The sequence below is a fragment of the Cheilinus undulatus genome, linkage group 1, assembly GCF_018320785.1.
Source record: "Cheilinus undulatus linkage group 1, ASM1832078v1, whole genome shotgun sequence".
Taxonomy (NCBI): Eukaryota; Metazoa; Chordata; class Actinopteri; order Labriformes; family Labridae; genus Cheilinus; species Cheilinus undulatus.
Window position 1 is genome coordinate 58,784,728 of NC_054865.1, and position 24,721 is coordinate 58,809,448.

The 24,721-nt window shown below is 34.9% G+C and overlaps 2 protein-coding genes across 3 annotated transcripts in view; both read left to right on the forward strand.

Annotated features, from left to right (window-relative positions):
* The first annotated feature begins 2,949 nt into the window (after window positions 1–2,949).
* lins1 (lines homolog 1) lies at window positions 2,950–11,454 on the forward strand. 2 transcript variants are annotated; one of them, XM_041791301.1, is made up of 6 exons: window positions 2,950–3,275; window positions 5,953–6,042; window positions 6,586–6,718; window positions 8,279–8,860; window positions 9,305–9,491; window positions 10,730–11,454. In XM_041791301.1, the coding sequence occupies exons 1-6, from the start codon at window positions 2,967–2,969 to the stop codon at window positions 11,439–11,441; spliced, it is 2,013 nt and encodes a 670-aa protein (XP_041647235.1). In that variant the 5' UTR covers window positions 2,950–2,966; the 3' UTR covers window positions 11,442–11,454. The 2 variants fall into 2 exon arrangements, with proteins under 2 accessions (XP_041647235.1, XP_041647320.1); XM_041791386.1 differs by having other exon boundaries at window positions 9,308–9,491.
* Window positions 11,455–13,783: 2,329 nt separating this feature from the next.
* Window positions 13,784–24,721, forward strand: part of cers3a (ceramide synthase 3a) — a 32,891-nt gene continuing 21,953 nt past the window's right edge. Inside the window, exon 1 of the mRNA XM_041788929.1 lies at window positions 13,784–13,851. The gene's annotated coding sequence lies outside the window, so the exon portion shown is untranslated. The remainder of the gene's footprint in view (window positions 13,852–24,721) is intronic.

Consider the following 24,721-nt stretch of genomic DNA (forward strand, 5'->3'; position numbering starts at 1 on the left):
AGAAGTAAAAGTACTGAAGTAGAAGTATTTAAAGTACTGAAGTAGAAGTAAAAGTACTGAAGGAGAAGTAAAAGTACTGATGTAGAAGTAAAAGTACTGAAGTAGAAGTAAAAGTACTGAAGGAGAAGTAAAAGTACTGATGTAGAAGTAAAAGTACTGAAGGAGAAGTAAAAGTACTGAAGGAGAAGTAAAAGTACTGATGTAGAAGTAAAAGTACTGAAGGAGAAGTAAAAGTACTGAAGTAGAAGTAAAAGTACTGATGTAGAAGTAAAAGTACTGAAGTAGAAGTAAAAGTACTGAAGTAGAAGTAAAAGTACTGAAGTAGAAGTATTTAAAGTACTGATGTAGAAGTAAAAGTACTGAAGTAGAAGTAAAAGTACTGAAGTAGAAGTATTTAAAGTACTGATGTAGAAGTAAAAGTACTGAAGTAGAAGTAAAAGTACTGAAGTAGAAGTATTTAAAGTACTGATGTAGAAGTAAAAGTACTGAAGTAGAAGTAAAAGTACTGATGAGAAGTAAAAGTACTGAAGTAGAAGTAAAAGTACTGAAGTAGAAGTAAAAGTACTGAAGTAGAAGTAAAAGTACTGATGTAGAAGTAAAAGTACTGAAGTAGAAGTAAAAGTACTGATGTAGAAGTAAAAGTACTGATGAGAAGTAAAAGTACTGAAGTAGAAGTAAAAGTACTGAAGTAGAAGTAAAAGTACTGATGAGAAGTAAAAGTACTGAAGTAGAAGTAAAAGTACTGATGTAGAAGTAAAAGTACTGATGAGAAGTAAAAGTACTGAAGTAGAAGTAAAAGTACTGAAGTAGAAGTAAAAGTACTGATGTAGAAGTAAAAGTACTGAAGTAGAAGTAAAAGTACTGATGAGAAGTAAAAGTACTGAAGTAGAAGTAAAAGTACTGAAGTAGAAGTAAAAGTACTGATGTAGAAGTAAAAGTACTGAAGTAGAAGTAAAAGTACTGAAGTAGAAGTAAAAGTACTGAAGTAGAAGTAAAAGTACTGATGTAGAAGTAAAAGTACTGAAGTAGAAGTAAAAGTACTGAAGTAGAAGTAAAAGTACTGATGAGAAGTAAAAGTACTGAAGTAGAAGTAAAAGTACTGAAGTAGAAGTAAAAGTACTGATGTAGAAGTAAAAGTACTGAAGTAGAAGTAAAAGTACTGAAGTAGAAGTAAAAGTACTGAAGTAGAAGTAAAAGTACTGATGTAGAAGTAAAAGTACTGAAGTAGAAGTAAAAGTACTGAAGTAGAAGTAAAAGTACTGATGTAGAAGTAAAAGTACTGATGTAGAAGTAAAAGTACTGAAGGAGAAGTAAAAGTACTGAAGTAGAAGTAAAAGTACTGAAGGAGAAGTAAAAGTACTGATGAGAAGTAAAAGTACTGAAGGAGAAGTAAAAGTACTGATGAGAAGTAAAAGTACTGAAGTAGAAGTAAAAGTACTGATGTAGAAGTAAAAGTACTGAAGTAGAAGTAAAAGTACTGAAGTAGAAGTAAAAGTACTGATGTAGAAGTAAAAGTACTGAAGGAGAAGTAAAAGTACTGAAGGAGAAGTAAAAGTACTGAAGGAGAAGTAAAAGTACTGATGTAGAAGTAAAAGTACTGAAGGAGAAGTAAAAGTACTGATGTAGAAGTAAAAGTACTGATGTAGAAGTAAAAGTACTGAAGTAGAAGTAAAAGTACTGATGTAGAAGTAAAAGTACTGAAGTAGAAGTAAAAGTACTGAAGTAGAAGTAAAAGTACTGAAGTAGAAGTAAAAGTACTGATGAGAAGTAAAAGTACTGAAGGAGAAGTAAAAGTACTGAAGTAGAAGTAAAAGTACTGATGTAGAAGTAAAAGTACTGAAGGAGAAGTAAAAGTACTGAAGTAGAAGTAAAAGTACTGAAGTAGAAGTAAAAGTACTGAAGTAGAAGTATTTAAAGTACTGATGTAGAAGTAAAAGTACTGAAGTAGAAGTAAAAGTACTGAAGTAGAAGTATTTAAAGTACTGATGAGAAGTAAAAGTACTGAAGTAGAAGTAAAAGTACTGAAGTAGAAGTAAAAGTACTGAAGTAGAAGTAAAAGTACTGATGTAGAAGTAAAAGTACTGATGAGAAGTAAAAGTACTGAAGTAGAAGTAAAAGTACTGAAGTAGAAGTAAAAGTACTGAAGTAGAAGTAAAAGTACTGATGAGAAGTAAAAGTACTGAAGTAGAAGTAAAAGTACTGATGTAGAAGTAAAAGTACTGAAGTAGAAGTAAAAGTACTGAAGTAGAAGTAAAAGTACTGATGTAGAAGTAAAAGTACTGAAGTAGAAGTAAAAGTACTGAAGTAGAAGTAAAAGTACTGAAGTAGAAGTAAAAGTACTGATGAGAAGTAAAAGTACTGAAGGAGAAGTAAAAGTACTGAAGTAGAAGTAAAAGTACTGAAGTAGAAGTAAAAGTACTGAAGTAGAAGTAAAAGTACTGAAGTAGAAGTATTTAAAGTACTGATGTAGAAGTAAAAGTACTGAAGTAGAAGTAAAAGTACTGAAGTAGAAGTAAAAGTACTGAAGTAGAAGTAAAAGTACTGAAGTAGAAGTAAAAGTACTGATGAGAAGTAAAAGTACTGAAGTAGAAGTAAAAGTACTGATGAGAAGTTAAAGTACTGTTAAAGTTCTCAGTTACAGATAAACATCTAAAAACTAAACAGAAAGGAGGTGAAAACAGTATAAATATGCATTAAAAAGAAGGAAAACTTAAAGTAACAAAAATGTTTTTCTGTTTTTATGTAAAAATCTTTAATCCTCTGTTCTTTTTAAGTGTGTTTTTTCTGCTTTAACCCAAAAATGTTTAAACTTTGAACGTTAATCCGTTAAAAACATGAGTAATTATCAATGAACCGTCTGTTTGTGTTTGTGTGTAAAAAGAAAAAAAAAGAAAAAGCTTCAGCGCGGGTCACCTGACCGTCAGATCACGTGACACAATGATCACGTGATCAGCAGCAGCAGCAGCATGGAGCACCCAGGTGGACCCGGCGTCTCCCTCTCACGGCTCTACAGGTGCATTCTGACGGGCTCGTGCCCCGAACGGACCCCGGCGGAGTTCGCTGACGTCATACTGTCCGCCCTGCGTGGACCCGCGCGCTGTGAGGACGGAGGGCGTTGTCATGGCAGCACCGTGGAGCAAATGTGCATGAGCGCGAGCCTGGTGGAGAGGATCGCCTGCGGTCTGACGTCACGGAGCTTCAGTCCAGCTGTGACGTCATACTGCGAGGAGGTGGCGAGGGTGCTGTTTAGTGAGACTGACGTCATCAGAGAGCTGGTGAGTGTACGGAGTCCTGTTAGGGCCAATCTGAGAATAGATAGTAAATATAGAGGAGAGCTGGGCGTCATCAGAGAGCTGGAGACTGTATGGCGGCCTGTTAGGGCCAATCTATGATTAAATATTGAACACAGGAGAAACTAATGTCATCAGAGAGCTGGAGACTGTATGGCGGCCTGTTAGGGCCAATCTATGATTAAATATTGAACACAGGAGAAACTAATGTCATCAGAGAGCTGGTGAACATTTAGGGTTAAGATCATCTGTATGGAGGCCTATTAGGGCCAAACTAAGAATGAATATTAAATATAGAGGAGAGCTGGGCGTTATCAGAGAGCTGGTGAGTATTAAGGATTAAGATCACCTGTACGGTGTCCTTTTGGGGCCATTCTGACAATAATTCAGGAGGATGTATTAATTTAGAAGAAAAGGCCAGACTCCTCATCTCAGAAAGACCCAGACAGACGCTGAGAGTTTTAAAGCTTCACAGCTCCTAGAGAGCAAACGTTAGAATTATTGAAGTGGCTGGTTGTGTGGAGGAAAATGTTTTTCTTTGCACTAGTCCTGCTGTTCCACATATTCTGTTATATTTTCTACTGTTACTGTGACTGATTAAGGAAATATTGGTGGTTCTAACCTCTGCTTTTTAGTTTGGTTTCTTAATTTACACCTTAATAAACTTAACCCTAACCCTATGAGGCTCAACTTTTTAAACTGGAGTTAATTTAAACATTTAAAACAAAAACATTTTTTAGTGTAATTTCTTGTATATCTATATCATTATTATCCAGATTTTTATAAATATTTTTCAACAGTCAACAGATCCTCTTTATTTTTGAACATTTGGAGAAGCACAAACACACCTTCATAGTTTTTAACTTTGTAAGTTTTGGTTCTCATAAATTTTAAACATTGTGACTCGAGAACGTTTACCTTTTTGACAAATTTACAGCATTTTTGAATTGAAAATTTTGAGGTTTAATTTTCAAATTAAGGACTATTTAAAAACAAAAAAGTTTTTCTTTTAGACTTACAGCGTTTTGAGCTGTATATTTTTTTTAGGGATGCATGATAGTGGATTTTTGCCGATATCCGATATGCCAATACTTACAGATTCATTTTAGCCGATACCGATATTTAAATACCCTTTTCGGACAAAAAATGTCAGCCCTTTTGGACAGTTTTAGGTTTAAGGATGACTAAGAAAACAATTTTAGTCCTTAAAAAACATTTTCAAGTTTAAAGAATGAGGATAAATAAAGAAAAAGACCTCACCTGACACAGGCCTGTTGGTTCAGACTAGAACTCCACTAGTTTATCAGGATATATGGACAAACTTTACAGTCAATATATGCTGAAATACACAGGCAAAATATCGGATGTAAATATCTGCAAAAACGTTGATATCTGCAGATACCAGACCCATAATATCGTGCATCCCTATTTTTTTGTTTTGTAAATCCAAGACATTTTTATTTCTGTTTATTTTTCCTGAAAACACATTAGGTTGAAAATTTCAGTTTTTCTCAGAAAATTGCAGCTTTTGAAACCTGAAAATTTCCTTTTTGTCTTGTTCAGTTACACAATGTAAACTGCAATATTTTGATATTTTGTTGAAAAACTAAAGGAATTTTTTTTTAACTCAAAAATGTTGACTTTTGTTTCTCATAAATTAACAACATTCAGAAATCAAAATCTAAAAAAATCTTTAGTCTCCAGTAGAACAGAATCCAAGGAGTGGTCCACTTTAGCAGCAGATTTTTCTTAGAGAAATTCAACTTTGAAACTCTTATTTTATATATTTTTTTAAATAAGACTTTAATCTGGAAATTTTCAAGTTTTTTTCTCATAAATTTACAACATTTTAACTTGGAGAATACTTTTTTTCTCTTGAAAATTTTAAGTTTTCTTTCCTCCTAAAATGAACTTTTTAAAGTTAAAAATTTTGAGTTTTGTCTGGCATATTTAGGACTTCTAAAAGTTGAAATGCTGATGTTTTTTTGTCTCTTTTTTATCTTTTAAAGCGGCTCTGATCAGCTTTTACTGGAGCGTAACTGAAGGGAACCCTTGAGGTTTTTCAGGACCATCATGGCGTCGTGATCGTGGACTCTGAGGAGACGTTTCTCTAAACGGGGTTCTGTCGTCTCTCTGGGTTAGAGCTGGGCGATATAACAGTTGAAACTGACATTTAGAGCCTCTAACCGACATAAACCTGCCGTGGCAATTATTTCAATTTTTCCCCCCTTTCTTGGAAAAATTAGAGTTTTTATGAAATACATTTTCATTTCAGCTGATGTGTGTTTTGATTAAAAAGTTGAAATAAATAACCATAAACTGTAAATCTGTGCCTGTTCCTTTCAGTTGTTCGTTTTAAAATGTATAAAAATATTTACAGCACAAACAGAGTTGGAGGTTGGGGGTGGAATAATCGTTCATTAATCATAATTGAGGTAAAAAGTTAAATCAATCGTGATTTTGATTTTTGCCATAATCGCCCAGCCCTACTCTGGGTTCTCATCATTTATGACTTTCGTCCTGAAAATTAGGAGTTTCTTTTAGGGCTGCCCAAACTCTCCTTTGTAGACCTGATCAGTGTGACCTTTTACCCTGATTATCGATCCTGTTTATGGTGTATATTGATCACTGATTGATCGACAGTCTTCCCTTTGGTCCACAGGTACAGAACTTCCTGTCCGATCACCTGATGGTGTCACACCTGTCTGCTAAGAGCGTGTCAGCGTCCGTGTTCTACTTCCTGCAAACATCAGTGAGTTCGCTAAACTTAGCCAGTGTTTAAAGGTGCAGTCCGTACCGTTGCCATGGAAACTGTGGATGAACAGTTCTGTTGCTGTACCTCTTTCATGTTTGCTGCTGATGGACCACGGTTATTCTCTGACATCAGCTGACTGCAGTCTAAAGGATGTAAACACATTCAGGAGGCGGGTTTTTATAAGACTCAGAGTCTTCCATCAGTCAGGTTTTCCTCCATCCTCCTGGTCTCTGGGATTCTGTGGCCCCACCAGACATTTGCAGGTTAACAGAGTTAGAGATGCTTCATGTTCTGAATGAAGGAGAACTAAACAGTAAACCACTGTTTTGGTTTCACAGATGAATGCGACATAATGAGGGGGAAAAGCAGTTAAAAATGTCTGTCCTTGTTAGTACATCTCCCTGGCTGACTCTGTTCTTTACTGAGGCTGATTCAGACGTTCAGCTCTTCTCCATGCTGTCTTTAATAGTCCAGCCAAAGCTCCACTTCTTCAGTTTGTGGTTCTCTGCTCTGAAATATTCATGTTCTGGGGTTCTTCAGGGTACCGTCAGTCCTGTGTGGAGGCAGACGTGTGAGCAGGCGTTTCTGACATCACTTCCTGGTTCAGAGCTGGACGCCTGTCTGTGGTCGCTGACTGACATCCTTAAAAGACTTCTGAAATCTGCTGATGGAGGTAAAAAGGAGTGCTTTCATAAGTCATGGATGAAAGTATTGGCACCCCTGGAATTTTTCCAGAAAATATACATGTGTTTATTTCCTTTATGTTCATTGGAACAACACAAAAAATCAGAAGAAAAAAGACAAAATTTACATAATTTTACACAAAACTTCAAAAATGGGCCGGACAAAATGATTGTCCCCTTTTAAAACTGTGTGTAAATCATTTTATTTCCAGCATGTGATGCTCATTTAAACTCACCTGTGGCAGTAACAGGTGCTGCAATCTAGAAATCACACCTGACCAGAACACCAGAACTGTCTGAGGACTTAAGAAGCAAAATAGTGTAAAACTACGAACAACCTCAAGGTTAAAGGCCATCTCCAGAGATCCTGAATTCCTTTGTCCACTGTGTGTAATATAATCAAGAAGTTTATAACCATGGAGCTGTGGCTAATCTCCCTGGACGTGGACGGAAGAGAAAAACTGACAAAAGAATGCAACGCAGGATAGTTGGAATGGTGGATAAACATCCTCAGTCAACTTCCACACAGATTCAGGCTGTCCTGCAGACTCAGGGTGCAAAAGTGTCAGCTGGGACCATACGTGGTCATCTGAATGAGATGAAGCGCTATGGCAGGAGACCCAGGAGAACCCCACTGCTGACAAAGAGACAGAAAAAAGCCAGACTGGAGTTTGCAAAAATGTACCTGAGTAAGCCTCAATCCTTCTGGGAGAACATTTAGTGGACAGATGAGACTAAGGTAGAGCTTTTTGGAAAAGCACGTCATTCTACTGTTTACAGAAAACAGAATGAGGCCTACAAAGAAAAGAACACAGTACCTACAGTCAAACATGGAGGAGCTTCAAGGATGTTTTGGGGTTGTTTTGCTGCCTCTGGCACTGGGTGCCTTGACTGTGTGACAGGAATCATGAAATCTGAGACTATCAAAAGATTTTGGGCCACAATGTAGGGCCTAGTGTCAGAAAGCTGGGTCTGGGTCAGAGGTCATGGGTGTTCCAGCAGGACAGTGACCCCAAACATACCTCAGAAAGCACCAAGAAATGGTTGGAGACAAAGCTGGAGAGTTCTGAAGTGGCCAACAATGAGTCCAGATCTAAATCCCATTGAACACCTATGGAGAGATCTCAGAACTGCTGTTGAAGAAGCACCCTTCAAATCTGAGAGACCTGGAGCAGTTTGGAGAAGAAGAGTGGTCCAAAATTCCAGCTGAGAGGAGTAAGAAGCTTGTTGATGGTTATAGGAAGAGATTGGTTTCAGTTATTTATTTCCAAGGTTGTGAAACCAAATATTAAGTTGAGGGTGACAATAATTTTGTCTGGCCCATTTTTTTAGTTTTGTGTAAAATTATGTCAATTTTGTCTTTTTTTTCCCAGGACCATTGGGGCCACTGATAAACACTTTTATGACACACTACTGTTTTTAATTCTGATTTCTGACCTGAAAAATCCAAATTCTGACTTCTTTGTTTTTATAAATCCTCTGGGTTTTTTAGTTTCAGGTAACTAAAACTATTTTTACATAGTAATTTTTCATATATTTTCCACCCTTAGAGATCTTCATGGAGCTCCTGGCAGCGTTCGACTCGTCTCTGGGTTTGTTGTGTTCAAAGTTCCTCCTGGAGGACAGACAGATGGACGATTCCATCTGCAGACAGCAGGGGGCGTCGCTCTACCTCCTGCTGGAGCTGCTGGAGGTGCTGACGGCGTCGAGTTCTCTGTGTGGCGCTGCTGCGTGTCTGCAGAGTCAGAGAATAACACACGCTCAGTGCTCTGCTCTCCTACACGCCGCCGCCGGCTCGTCAGAGTACTTTGTGAAGAAGCGGGCGGTGCTGCTGCTAAAGAGGGCGGTGCTACAGAAGGCTGGAGAGGACTGGGCTACGGGAGACGTCCTGCTCAGCGCCGTGAAACCCCAACACATCAGCGCCGATACGAGCCTGCTGGCTCACAGCGTGCTGATGGCGCTGGCTGCTGATTGGTTGGAGAGCCTTCAAGTAGAATCTGCCTCGTTCTTTGGAGGAATCAGAGCAGAGCGAGCTGATGGGGAGCAGAAATCCGACGACGTGATGCTCAGAGCTGTCAGCCTGCTGGTCCTCAAGTCTGCAGAGATTTACGTCCAATCAGAGGGAGGGACAGGTGAGAACAGGAGAGATTCACATCCAATCAGAGGGAGGGACAGGTGAGAACAGGAGAGATTCACATCCAATCAGAGGGAGGGACAGGTGAGAACAGGAGAGATTCACATCCAATCAGAGGGAAGGACAGGTGTGAACAGGAGAGATTCACATCCAATCAGAGGGAGGGACAGGTGTGAACAGGAGAGATTCACATCCAATCAGAGGGAGGGACAGGTGTGAACAGGAGAGATTCACATCCAATCAGAGGGAGGGACAGGTGAGAACAGGACAGTATGAGATTAACAGTAAATCCTGAATTCAGATTAGGAATAGTACCAGACTGATGAATCCATGGCTTGGATTATTTCTCACAGGTAACATAGACGTGCTAGGGAAGGACAGAACCTTTCAAAATAAAACTTCCTGTCTGTTCACACTGCCAGCCTCTCTTCTCTCCTTGCAGCAGGACAGAGCAGAACCACAGAGGATTATGGGTACCCGCAGAGACTGTGGAGCTTCCTGGAGAGGAACAGTGTCCATCTGAGCACGCTCACTCACCGCTGCTGCTGGATCAGCGTGCTGTTTGGAGATCAGGACGACGACATGATGGAGGCCGCCAAGGCTTCACTCTCGATATTCCTCCATCACCGGTACAAACTCAGTTATAGGGTCGGGGATCACAGGATACTGTTACATAACAGTATGTTACAAGTGAAACGTTATGACACGTATTGCTACCTTACCTTACAGTTTGTTATGTTTTGTTATGTTACATTGTGAGATGTTATGATACAGCACGACACGTTACGTTGTTAAGTTACATTTGGTTTCATTACTATTCAACATGACATGACATGACATACAGTCAGTAACGTTATGACACGCCACAAGACGACACGTTACCCAACATGAGATTAAAATACGATGTAACATGACCTGATGTTATGTTGCATTTCATTTCAATAAGGCACATTAAGTTATGTAACGTTTATATATGTGACAGCACGCCTCAACAAGACTGAAACGTTATGTAACACTGTGTTCAAAATGTTACGTAATGCTGCATTCAGTAATGTTACATAGCGCTGCATTCAGTAATATAACGTTATGCTGTGTTCAGTAATGTCACGTTACGCTGTGTTTAGTAATGTTACATAACGCTGCGTTTAGTAATGTTATGTACGCTGCGTTCAGTAATGTAATGTTACACTGTGTTTAGTAATGTTACATAACGCTGCGTTTAGTAATGTTATGTAACGCTGCGTTCAGTAACGTAACGTTACGCTGTGTTTAGTAATCTTACATAATGCTGTGTTTAGTAATGTTATGTACGCTGCGTTCAGTAATGTAATGTTACGCTGTGTTTAGTAATGTTACATAATGCTGTGTTTAGTAATGTTATGTACGCTGCGTTCAGTAATGTAACGTTACGCTGTGTTTAGTAATGTTACATAACGCTGCGTTTAGTAATGTAATGTACGCTGCGTTCAGTAATGTAACGTTACGCTGTTTAGTAATGTTACATAACGCTGCGTTTAGTAATGTTATGTAATGCTGCGTTCAGTAATGTAATGTTACGCTGTTTAGTAATGTTACATAACGCTGCGTTTAGTAATGTTATGTAATGCTGCGTTCAGTAATGTAACGTTACGCTGTGTTTTGTAATGTTACATAACGCTGCGTTTAGTAATGTTATGTAATGCTGCGTTCAGTAATGTAACGTTACGCTGTGTTTAGTAATGTTACATAACGCTGCGTTTAGTAATGTTATGTACGCTGCGTTCAGTAATGTAATGTTACACCGTGTTTAGTAATGTTACATAATGCTGTGTTTAGTAACCTCTGGTTTGTATAAACAGTAACTCACAGTACCTCTCTCTGCCTGTAGGCGGAGCTCTGATCTGGATGACTCTGCTGACCTGGACGTGGCGTGTTGTCACGGTAACAACCCTCACTGCATCTTCGTGCTGCTGCTTCAGAGCGTCTCCTTTGACCACAGCATCCTCCTCGACTTCCTCATCTCCACGGAAACCTGCTTCCTGGAGTTCCTCATACGCTACCTTAAGTGTCTGACAGCTGATTGGTCGGGCTTCACTGCGGCGTGTAGGAGGATCAGCTCACAGCAGGGGGTCGCTCCTGCTTCCTGTGGTCATGTGATCAAACCGACGACTGAATCTGGGCTTCGCCTAGTGCAGTATGGGAGTTCTGAAGAGTCAGAAACAGATGACATGGAGGATTCTTACCGTGGAGCGAGGACGTCTGATGGCGGGAAAAGTCGATTTAGTGGCAACGATGATAAGCAGGAAGTAAGAGGAGAACCAGGACCAATCGGACGAACACTAAACCAATCATTACACTTGGTGAATAAAGCTGATGAACATGATGGAACTTCATCCTCATTGTCTGCTCGGTCTGGACCAGCAAGCTGTGGTGCCTTGGAGAGGGCAGTCCTCTGTCTGGCTGAGCTCAGAGCGTTACTGACCAGGCTGCAGGCCAAGAAACTCTTCCCATACAACCCCACGTCTCTTTTAAAGCTTTTAGGACAAGTAGAAAACATTTCCCAGCAGAAACAACTGTCAAAGTTCAATAAAACATCATGAGTATGATAATAAAGCTGCTGTTTGACTCTGTGGTTAAAGAAGACGGTTAAGGTCATCGACATGTTCAAAAGTTATGAGACATGGTTATGACAGAGTTTAGGGTATATCCATCTATTTTCAGGAGAGACACAGATTCATGCATGTCACCTTAGTTTGATGTGGAGATGTCAGTGAGAGTAAGGGACTTTTTCATTTTCAGCCCTGCCTCTCACACATCCTGAGTCCACCACTGCCATAAAAAAGGTAGAGTGGTGATTATCTACTCACTACTACATTTACCAGATCAATAATAAAGGTAGAGTGGTGATTATCTACTCACTACTACATTTACCAGATCAATAATAAAGGTAGAGTGGTGATTATCTACTCACTACTACATTTACCAGATCAATAATAAAGGTAGAGTGGTGATTATCTACTCACTACTACATTTACCAGATCAATAACCCATCAGTGGGTCTGCAGAGAGGAGGATTTTTTTATCACTGGCTCTGCCTTTTTTAAGGAACATTCCAGAAACATTTAATAGTGGTAGTTGATTATTAGTTGAAAGTCATCAGAGCGCTCTGTTGATTCAGCCTGACTCTGTTTATTCAGCGAGTACACACAGCGAGGGGCGGAGCTTAGGGAACGCCCGGTGAAGTGAGCGTATTATTCACTGTTAAAGTTGAGAGAGGTAGAGAGAACATCAGGATTAAAGCATGAAGGAACCTCTGAGAAGTGATGAAGATGAAGATGTCTCTAAGTTCTCAGACTGGTCTAAAATAATGAAAAATAAAAATGATCATGTGACTTAAACTGGATAGAAAGGTTATGATGATAAGAAATAAAATGGATAACTAAAACAACATAATTTAAATGTTGAAACCTTTAGGAGGATTCTCTCATTAAGAGTTACAGGGGCTGGAGGCGGGGTTATACCTGGACAGGTAAACAGTCATTGACAGTGCTCAGTATAATTTTCCATGGATTAATCTTTAATCCAGATTAATCCAGGTCTAGTATTAAAGAGTAACAAATCAGTATTATTCTCCATAGATTAATCTTTAATCCAGATTAATCCATGTCCAGTATTAAATAGTACTACTTCAGTATTATTCTCCATAGATTAATCTTTAATCCAGATTAATCCATGTCCAGTATTAAATAGTACTACTTCAGTATTATTCTACATAGATTAAACTTTAATCTAGATAAATTGAGGTCTAGTATTAAAGAGTACTAATTTAGTATTATTCTACAAGGATTAATCTTTAATCCAGATTAATCCAGGTCTAGTATTAAATAGTACTAATTCAGTATTATTCTCCATAGATTAATCTTTAATCCAGATTAATCCAGGTCTAGTATTAAAGAGTACTAATTCAGTATTATTCTACATAGATTAATCTCTAATCCAGATTAATCCAGGTCTAGTATTAAAGAGTACTAATTCAGTATTATTCTACATAGATTAATCTCTAATCCAGATTAATCCAGGTCTAGTATTAAAGAGTACTAATTCAGTATTATTCTACATAGATTAATCTCTAATCCAGATTAATCCAGGTCTAGTATTAAAGAGTACTAATTCAGTATTATTCTACATAGATTAATCTCTAATCCAGATTAATCCAGGTCTAGTATTAAAGAGTACTAATTCAGTATTATTCTACATAGATTAATCTCTAATCCAGATTAATCCAGGTCTAGTATTAAAGAGTACTAATTCAGTATTATTCTACATAGATTAATCTCTAATCCAGATTAATCCAGGTCTAGTATTAAAGAGTACTAATTCAGTATTATTCTCCATAGATTAATCTCTAATCCAGATTAATCCAGGTCTAGTATTAAAGAGTACTAATTCAGTATTATTCTCCATAGATTAATCTCTAATCCAGATTAATCCAGGTCTAGTATTAAAGAGTACTAATTCAGTATTATTCTACATAGATTAATCTCTAATCCAGATTAATCCAGGTCTAGTATTAAAGAGTACTAATTCAGTATTATTCTACATAGATTAATCTCTAATCCAGATTAATCCAGGTCTAGTATTAAATAGTACTAATTCAGTATTATTCTACATAGATTAATCTCTAATCCAGATTAATCCAGGTCCAGTATTAATGTTCCTCTGGTGGAGTGATCCTGGTCTCGTCTTCAGTCCTGCAGCGTTTGTTTAGTGGGAGAACCTGATTTTGTACTTTCTCTTCTACACAATACAAACAGTGTCATTGGATCCCTGCAGGGCAGAGTGTGTTTGTGTTGATCCGCTAACCGACCTACACTTCCTGGAGGGGAGAAAAAAAGCTTCCCAGGTAAATGTACCTGAGAGGGTGTGACATGTCAAACAGACGGTGGTGTTCTGAGAGAGAGAGAGAGAGCAGAGGACGGAGCGAGGACACACAGACGGCGGCAGAGCCAGGTAAGGCTCCGTTTGTGACCTTGGATTGTGATTGAGATCTGCTCTGCTTTTCTGCTCTGACCAGGCTGTAGGATCCAGCTCTGAGCTCTGGACATCTCCTGTGTTGGAGTCTGGATGTTTGGGGGTCTGTTTGTCCCTCGGTCTGTCGGGGAAGTTTAGCCTCTCTGTCACAGCTCAGTTAGGACGAATGGAGTCTGTGTTCCCACAGAGATCCACTCAGAGATACTGGGAGAGCCGACACAGCGTTTGGCTTCCCCTAGGGCTGGGAAAATATCCTGATTGTAACATAAATGGATATTTTTTCAAAGGAGATACAAGACCACATCCTTTATATCAGTGTATGTTCTGTTAAAGCTGAGGGAAAAGAATGTTAAAGTAAGAAGTAGAGATGCACTAGACATGAGGGCTGATACAGAGGGTTGAAATACTGTACAATCTGGAAAATACATCACCCTGGAATTTAGGGAAAGGGTTAAACCTGTCCTCCTGACTGACAGTTAAAGTTCCTTTTTATTCGATCTAAGGAGCGCTGATGTAAACCTGACAACTCAGAGAGACGGTTTCATAAATCCATGGACATATTTCACATTCTTCTGGAAAACTTCCTACATCCATACAAAAATAACAGAAGGTGATTGGACGACTGTTCAGTCTGACATCCTTTATATCAGTGTATGTTCTAAAGCTGGAAAGAATGTTAAAGAAGTGACATCATTTTACAGAGGGTTTTAAATACAATCTGGAAAATACATCACCCTGGAATTTAAAGGGTTAAACCTGACATCATTTTAGAGATTTTAAAGAATGACATCATTTTAGAGACTTTAAAGGATGACATCATTTTAGAGACTTTAAAGGATGACATCAGTCCACATTCATGACAGGCTAATCAGAACTACAAGACAAAACATCATTTTAGAGATTTTAAAGAATGACATCATTTTAAGAGACTTTAAAGGATGACATCATTTTAAAGACTTTAAAGGATGACATCATTTTAAAGACTTTAAAGGATGACATCATTTTAGAGACTTTAAAGGATGACATCATTTTAGAGACTTTAAAGGATGACATCATTTTAGAGACTTTAAAGGATGACATCATTTTAGAGACTTTAAAGGATGACATCATTTTAAAGACTTTAAAGGATGACATCATTTTAAAGATTTTAAAGAATGACTTCATTTTAGAGACTTTAACGGATGACATCATTTTAAAGACTTTAAAGGATGACATCATTTTAGAGACTTTAAAGGATGACATCATTTTAGAGACTTTAAAGGATGACATCATTTTAGAGACTTTAAAGGATGACATCATTTTAGAGACTTTAAAGGATGACATCATTTTAAAGACTTTAAAGGATGACATCATTTTAGAGACTTTAAAGGATGACATCATTTTAAAGACTTTAAAGGATGACATCATTTTAGAGACTTTAACGGATGACATCACTTTAGAGACTTTAACGGATGACATCATTTTAGAGAATTTAAAGGATGACATCATTTTAGAACCTTTAACGGATGACATCATTTTAAAGACTTTAAAGGATGACATCATTTTAAAGACTTTAAAGGATGACATCATTTTAGAGACTTTAAAGGATGACATCATTTTAAAGACTTTAAAGGATGACATCATTTTAGAGACTTTAAAGGATGACATCATTTTAAAGACTTTAACGGATGACATCATTTTAAAGACTTTAACGGATGACATCATTTTAAAGACTTTAAAGGATGACATCATTTTAGAGACTTTAAAGGGTGACATCATTTTAGAGACTTTAACGGATGACATCATTTTAAAGACTTTAAAGGATGACATCATTTTAGAGACTTTAAAGGATGACATCATTTTAGAGACTTTAAAGGATGACATCATTTTAGAGACTTTAAAGGATGACATCATTTTAGAGACTTTAACAGAAGACATCATTTTAGAGACTTTAAAGGATGACATTATTTGAAAGGATGACATCATTTTAAAGACTTAAAAGGATGACATCATTTTAAAGACTTTAAAGGATGACATCATTTTAGAGACTTTAAAGGATGACATTATTTTAAAGGATGACATCATTTTAAAGATTTTAAAGGATGACATCATTTTAGAGACTTTAAAGGATGACATCATTTTAGAGACTTTAATGGATGACATCATTTTAAAGGCTTTAAAGGATGACATCATTTTAGAGACTTTAACGGAAGACATCATTTGAAAGGATGACATCATTTTAAAGACTTTAAAGGATGACATCATTTTAGAGACTTTAACGGATGACATCATTTTAAAGACTTTAAAGGATGACATCATTTTAAAGACTTTAAAGGATGACATCATTTTAGAGACTTTAAAGGATGACATCATTTTAGAGACTTTAAAGGATGACATCATTTTAGAGACTTTAAAGGATGACATCATTTTAAAGACTTTAAAGGATGACATCATTTTAGAGACTTTAACGGAAGACATCATTTGAAAGGATGACATCATTTTAAAGACTTTAAAGGATGACATCATTTTAGAGACTTTAAAGGATGACATCATTTTAAAGACTTTAAAGGATGACATCATTTTAAAGACTTTAAAGGATGACATCATTTTAAAGATTTTAAAGAATGACTTCATTTTAGAGACTTTAACGGATGACATCATTTTAAAGACTTTAAAGGGTGACATCATTTTAGAGACTTTAAAGGATGACATCATTTTAGAGACTTTAAAGGATGACATCATTTTAGAGACTTTAAAGGATGACATCATTTTAGAGACTTTAAAGGATGACATCATTTTAGAGACTTTAACAGAAGACATCATTTGAAAGGATGACATCATTTTAAAGACTTTAAAGGATGACATCATTTTAAAGACTTTAAAGGATGACATCATTTTAGAGACTTTAAAGGATGACATCATTTTAAAGGATGACATCATTTTAAAGATTTTAAAGGATGACATCATTTTAGAGACTTTAAAGGATGACATCATTTTAGAGACTTTAATGGATGACCTCATTTTAGAGACTTTAAAGGATGACATCATTTTAGAGACTTTAAAGGATGACATCATTTTAGAGACTTTAAAGGATGACATCATTTTAAAGGATGACATCATTTTAAAGATTTTAAAGGATGACATCATTTTAGAGACTTTAAAGGATGACTTCATTTTAGAGACTTTAATGGATGACATCATTTTAAAGATTTTAAAGGATGACATCATTTTAGAGACTTTAACGGATGACATCATTTTAGAGACTTTAAAGGATGACATCATTTTAGAGACTTTAAAGGATGACATCATTTTAGAGACTTTAAAGGATGACATCATTTTAAAGACTTTAAAGGATGACATCATTTTAAAGACTTTAAAGGATGACATCATTTTAGAGACTTTAAAGGATGACATCATTTTAGAGACTTTAAAGGATGACATCATTTTAGAGACTTTAAAGGATGACATCATTTTAGAGACTTTAAAGGATGACATCATTTTAAAGACTTTAAAGGATGACATCATTTTAAAGATTTTAAAGAATGACTTCATTTTAGAGACTTTAACGGATGACATCCTTTTAAAGACTTTAAAGGATGACATCATTTTAGAGACTTTAAAGGATGACATCATTTTAGAGACTTTAAAGGATGACATCATTTTAGAGACTTTAAAGGATGACATCATTTTAGAGACTTTAAAGGATGACATCATTTTAAAGACTTTAAAGGATGACATCATTTTAGAGACTTTAACGAAAGACATCATTTGAAAGGATGACATCATTTTAGAGACTTTAAAGGATGACATCATTTTAGAGACTTTAACAGAAGACATCATTTGAAAGGATGACATCATTTTAAAGACTTTAAAGGATGACATCATTTTAAAGACTTTAAAGGATGACATCATTTTAGAGACTTTAAAGGATGACATCATTTTAAAGGATGACATCATTTTAAAGATTTTAAAGGATGACATCATTTTAGAGACTTTAAAGGATGACATCATTTTAGAGACTTTAATGGATGACCTCATTTTAGAGACTTTAAAGGATGACATCATTTTAGAGACTTTAAAGGATGACATCATTTTAAAGACTTTAAAGGATGACATCATTTTAAAGACTTTAAAGGATGACATCATTTTAGAGACTTTAAAGGATGACATCATTTTAAAGGATGACATCATTTTAAAGATTTTAAAGGATGACATCATTTTAGAGACTTTAAAGGATGACATCATTTTAGAGACTTTAATGGATGACCTCATTTTAAAGACTTTAAAGGATGACATCATTTTAGAGACTTTAACGAAAGACATCATTTGAAAGGATGACATCATTTTAAAGACTTTAAAGGATGACATCATTTTAAAGACTTTAAAGGATGACATCATTTTAGAGACTTTAAAGAATGACTTCATTTTAGAGACTTTAACGGATGACATCATTTTAAAGACTTTAAAGGGTGACATCATTTTAGAGACTTTAAAGGATGACATCATTTTAGAGACTTTAAAGGATGACATCATTTTAGAGAATTTAAAGGATGACATCATTTTAGAACCTTTAACGGATGACATCATTTTAAAGACTTTAAAGGATGACATCATTTTAAAGACTTTAAAGGATGACATCATTTTAGAGACTTTAAAGGATGACATCATTTTAGAGACTTTAAAGGATGACATCATTTTAGAGACTTTAAAGGATGACATCATTTAAAAGATTTTAAAGAATGACATCATTTTAGAGACTTTAACGGATGACATCATTTTAAAGACTTTGAAGGATGACATCATTTTAGAGACTTTAAAGGATGACATCATTTTAGAGACTTTAAAGGATGACATCATTTTAGAGACTTTAACAGAAGACATCATTTGAAAGGATGACATCATTTTAAAGACTTTAAAAGATGACATCATTTTAAAGACTTTAAAGGATGACATCATTTTAGAGACTTTAAAGGATGACATCATTTTAAAGGATGACATCTTTTTAAAGATTTTAAAGGATGACATCATTTTAGAGACTTTAATGGATGACATCATTTTAGAGACTTTAAAGGATGACATCATTTGAAAGGATGACATCATTTTAAAGATTCTAAAGAATGACTTCATTTTAAGAGACTTTAAAGGATGACATCATTTTAAAGACTTTAAAGGATGACATCATTTTAGAGACTTTAAAGGATGACATCATTTTAAAGGATGACATCATTTTAAAGATTCTAAAGAATGACTTCATTTTAAGAGACTTTAAAGGATGACATCATTTTAAAGACTTTAAAGGGTGACATCATTTTAGAGACTTTAACGGATGACATCACTTTAGAGACTTTAACGGATGACATCATTTTAGAGAATTTAAAGGATGACATCATTTTAGAACCTTTAACGGATGACATCATTTTAAAGACTTTAAAGGATGACATCATTTTAAAGACTTTAAAGGATGACATCATTTTAGAGACTTTAAAGGATGACATCATTTTAAAGACTTTAAAGGATGACATCATTTTAAAGACTTTAACGGATGACATCATTTTAAACACTTTAAAGGATGACATCATTTTAAAGACTTTAATGGATGACATCATTTTAAAGACTTTAAAGGATGACATCATTTTAGAGACTTTAACGGATGACATTATTTTAAAGACTTTAAAGGATGACATCATTTTAGAGACTTTAAAGGGTGACATCATTTTAGAGACTTTAATGGATGACATCATTTTAGAGACTTTAATGGGTGACATCATTTTAGAGACTTTAAAGGATGACATCATTTTAGAGACTTTAAAGGATGACATCATTTTAAGGACTTTAAAGGATGACATCATTTTAGAGACTTTAAAGGATGACATCATTTTAGAGACTTTAACAGAAGACATCATTTGAAAGGATGACATCATTTTAAAGACTTTAAAGGGTGACATCATTTTAGAGACTTTAAAGGATGACATCATTTTAGAGACTTTAAAGGATGACATCATTTTAGAGACTTTAAAGGATGACATCATTTTAGAGACTTTAACGGAAGACATCATTTGAAAGGATTACATCATTTTAAACACTTTAAAGGATGACATGATTTTAGAGACTTTAAACAGCTGATTTTAGAAATGTAAACAGCTGATTTTAGACATTTAAACAGCTGATTTTAGACATGTAAACAGCTGATTTTAGACATCATTTAAACAGCTGATTTTAGACATTTAAACAGCTGATTTTAGACATGTAAACAGCTGATTTAGAGACTTTAAACAGCTGATTTTAGACATGTAAACAGCTGAGACATGTAAACAGCTGATTTGAGACATGTAAACAGCTGATTTGAGACATGTAAACAGCTGATTTTAGAAATGTAAACAGCTGATTTGAGACATGTAAACAGCTGATTTTAGAAATGTAAACAGCTGATTTTAGACATTTAAACAGCTGATTTTAGACATTTAAACAGCTGATTTTAGACATGTAAACAGCTGATTTTAGACATTTAAACAGCTGATTTTAGAAATGTAAACAGCTGATTTGAGACATATAAACAGCTGATTTTAGAAATGTAAACAGCTGATTTTAGACATTTAAACAGCTGATTTTAGACATGTAAACAGCTGATTTTAGACATTTAAACAGCTGATTTTAGAAATGTAAACAGCTGATTTTAGACATGTAAACAGCTGATTTTAGACATTTAAACAGCTGATTTTAGACATGTAAACAGCTGATTTTAGACATTTAAACAGCTGATTTTAGAAATGTAAACAGCTGATTTTAGACATGTAAACAGCTGATTTTAGACATTTAAACAGCTGATTTTAGACATGTAAACAGCTGATTTTAGACATTTAAACAGCTGATTTTAGACATGTAAACAGCTGATTTTAGACATTTAAACAGCTGATTTGAGACATGTAAACAGCTGATTTTAGACATGTAAACAGCTGAGTTTAGACATGAAAACAGCTGATTTGAGACATGTAAACTGCTGATGTTAGACATGTAAACAGCTGATTTAAGACATGAAAACAGCTGATTTGAGACATGTAAACAGCTGATTTTAGATATTTTAACAACTGATTTTAGACATGTAAACAGCTGATTTGAGACATGAAAACAGCTGATTTTAGAAATGTAAACAGCTGATTTTAGACATGAAAACAGCTGATTTGAGAGATGTAAACAGCTGATTTGAGACATGTAAACTGCTGATTTTAGATATTTTAACAACTGATTTTAGACATGTAAACAGCTGATGTTAGACATGTAAACAGCTGACTTTAGACATGTAAACAGCTGATTTGAGACATGTAAACAGCTGATTTTAGAAATGTAAACAGCTGATTTTAGAAATGTAAACAGCTGATTTTAGACATTTAAACAGCTGATTTTAGACATTTAAACAGCTGATTTTAGACATGAAAACAGCTGATTTTAGAAATGTAAACAGCTGATTTGAGACATATAAACAGCTGATTTTAGAAATATAAACAGCTGATTTTAGAAATGTAAACAGCTGATTTTAGACATGTAAACGGCTGATTTTAGACATGAAAACAGCTAATTTTAGACATGAAAAACGGCTGATTTTAGACATGTAAACAGCTGATTTTAGAAATGTAAACAGCTGATTTTAGATATTTTAACAACTGATTTTAGACATGTAAACAGCTGATTTAAGACATGAAAACAGCTGATTTGAGACATGTAAACAGCTGATTTTAGACATGTAAACAGCTGATTTTAGATATTTTAACAACTGATTTTAGACATGTAAACAGCTGATTTAAGACATGAAAACAGCTGATTTGAGACATGTAAACAGCTGATTTTAGACATGTAAACAGCTGATTTTAGACATGTAAACAGCTGATGTTAGACATGTAAACTGCTGATTTTAGACATGAAAACAGCTGATTTGAGACATGAAAACAGCTGATTTGAGACATGAAAAACGGCTGATTTTAGACATGTAAACTGCTGATTTTAGACATGTAAAAAGCTGGTTTTAGACATGAAAACAGCTGATTTGAGACATGTAAACTGCTGATGTTAGACATGTAAACAGCTGATTTTAGATATTTTAACAACTGATTTTAGACATGTAAACAGCTGATTTTAGATATTTTAACAACTGATTTTAGACATGTAAACAGCTGATTTTAGATATTTTAACAACTGATTTTAGACATGTAAACAGCTGATTTAAGACATGAAAACAGCTGATTTTAGACATGTAAACTGCTGATTTTAGACATGAAAACAGCTGATTTTAGACATGAAAACAGCTGATTTGAGACATGAAAACAGCTAATTTTAGACATGAAAACAGCTGATTTGAGACATGAAAACAGCTGATTTGAGACATGAAAACAGCTAATTTTAGACATGAAAACAGCTGATTTGAGACATGTAAACAGCTGATTTTAGATATTTTAACAACTGATTTTAGACATGTAAACAGCTGATTTTAGAAATGTAAACAGCTGATTTTAGACATGAAAACAGCTGATTTGAGACATGTAAACAGCTGATTTTAGATATTTTAACAACTGATTTTAGACATGTAAACAGCTGAGTTTAGACATGAAAACAGCTGATTTGAGACATGTAAACTGCTGATGTTAGACATGTAAACAGCTGATTTAAGACATGAAAACAGCTGATTTGAGACATGTAAACAGCTGATTTTAGATATTTTAACAACTGATTTTAGACATGTAAACAGCTGATTTGAGACATGTAAACAGCTGGTTTGAGACATGTAAACAGCTGACTTTAGACATGTAAACAGCTGATTTTAGATATTTTAACAACTGATTTTAGACATGTAAACAGCTGATTTTAGAAATGTAAACAGCTGATTTTAGACATGTAAACAGCTGATTTTAGACATGTAAACAGCTGATTTGAGACATGTAAACAGCTGATTTTAGACATGTAAACAGCTGATTTTAGAAATGTAAACAGCTGATTTGAGACATGTAAACAGCTGATTTGAGACATGTAAACAGCTGATTTGAGACATGTAAACAGCTGATTTGAGACATGTAAACAGCTGATTTGAGACATGTAAACAGCTGATTTGAGACATTTAAACAGCTGATTTTAGATATTTAAACAGCTGATTTTAGACATGTAAACAGCTGATTTTAGACATGAAAACAGCTGATTTTAGAAATGTAAACAGCTGATTTGAGACATATAAACAGCTGATTTTAGAAATATAAACAGCTGATTTTAGAAATTTAAACAGCTGATTTTAGACATTTAAACAGCTGATTTTAGACATGTAAACAGCTGATGTTAGACATGTAAACAGCTGACTTTAGACATGTAAACAGCTGATTTTAGAAATATAAACAGCTGATTTTAGAAATTTAAACAGCTGATTTTAGACATTTAAACAGCTGATTTTAGACATGTAAACAGCTGATGTTAGACATGTAAACAGCTGACTTTAGACATGTAAACAGCTGATTTTAGATATTTTAACAACTGATTTTAGACATGTAAACAGCTGATTTGAGACATGTAAACAGTTGATTTTAGACATGTAAACAGCTGATTTGAGACATGTAAACAGCTGATTTTAGAAATGTAAACAGCTGATTTTAGACATTTAAACAGCTGATTTTAGACATTTAAACAGCTGATTTTAGACATGAAAACAGCTGATTTTAGAAATGTAAACAGCTGATTTGAGACATATAAACAGCTGATTTTAGAAATATAAACAGCTGATTTTAGAAATTTAAACAGCTGATTTTAGACATGTAAACAGCTGATTTTAGACATTTAAACAGCTGATTTTAGAAATGTAAACAGCTGATTTTAGACATGTAAACGGCTGATTTTAGACATTTAAACAGCTGATTTTAGACATGTAAACAGCTGATTTTAGACATTTAAACAGCTGATTTTAGACATGTAAACAGCTGAGTTTAGACATGTAAACAGCTGATTTAAGACATGAAAACAGCTGATTTGAGACATGTAAACAGCTGATTTTAGATATTTTAACAACTGATTTTTAGACATGTAAACAGCTGATTTGAGACATGAAAACAGCTGATTTTAGAAATGTAAACAGCTGATTTTAGACATGAAAACAGCTGATTTGAGAGATGTAAACAGCTGACTTTAGACATGTAAACAGCTGATTTTAGATATTTTAACAACTGATTTTAGACATGTAAACAGCTGATTTGAGACATGTAAACAGCTGGTTTGAGACATGTAAACAGCTGACTTTAGACATGTAAACAGCTGATTTTAGATATTTTAACAACTGATTTTAGACATGTAAACAGCTGATTTAAGACATGAAAACAGCTGATTTGAGACATGTAAACAGCTGATTTTAGACATGTAAACAGCTGATTTTAGACATGTAAACAGCTGATGTTAGACATGTAAACTGCTGATTTTAGACATGAAAACAGCTGATTTGAGACATGAAAACAGCTAATTTTAGACATGAAAACAGCTGATTTGAGACATGAAAACAGCTGATTTTAGACATGAAAACAGCTGATTTGAGACATGAAAACGGCTGATTTTAGACATGTAAACTGCTGGTTTTAGACATGAAAACAGCTGATTTGAGACATGTAAATAGCTGATTTTAGATATTTTAACAACTGATTTTAGACATGTAAACAGCTGATTTTAGAAATGTAAACAGCTGATTTTAGATATTTTAACAACTGATTTTAGACATGTAAACAGCTGATTTTAGATATTTTAACAACTGATTTTAGACATGTAAACAGCTGATTTAAGACATGTAAACAGCTGATTTGAGACATGTAAACAGCTGATTTTAGACATGTAAACAGCTGATTTTAGACATGTAAAC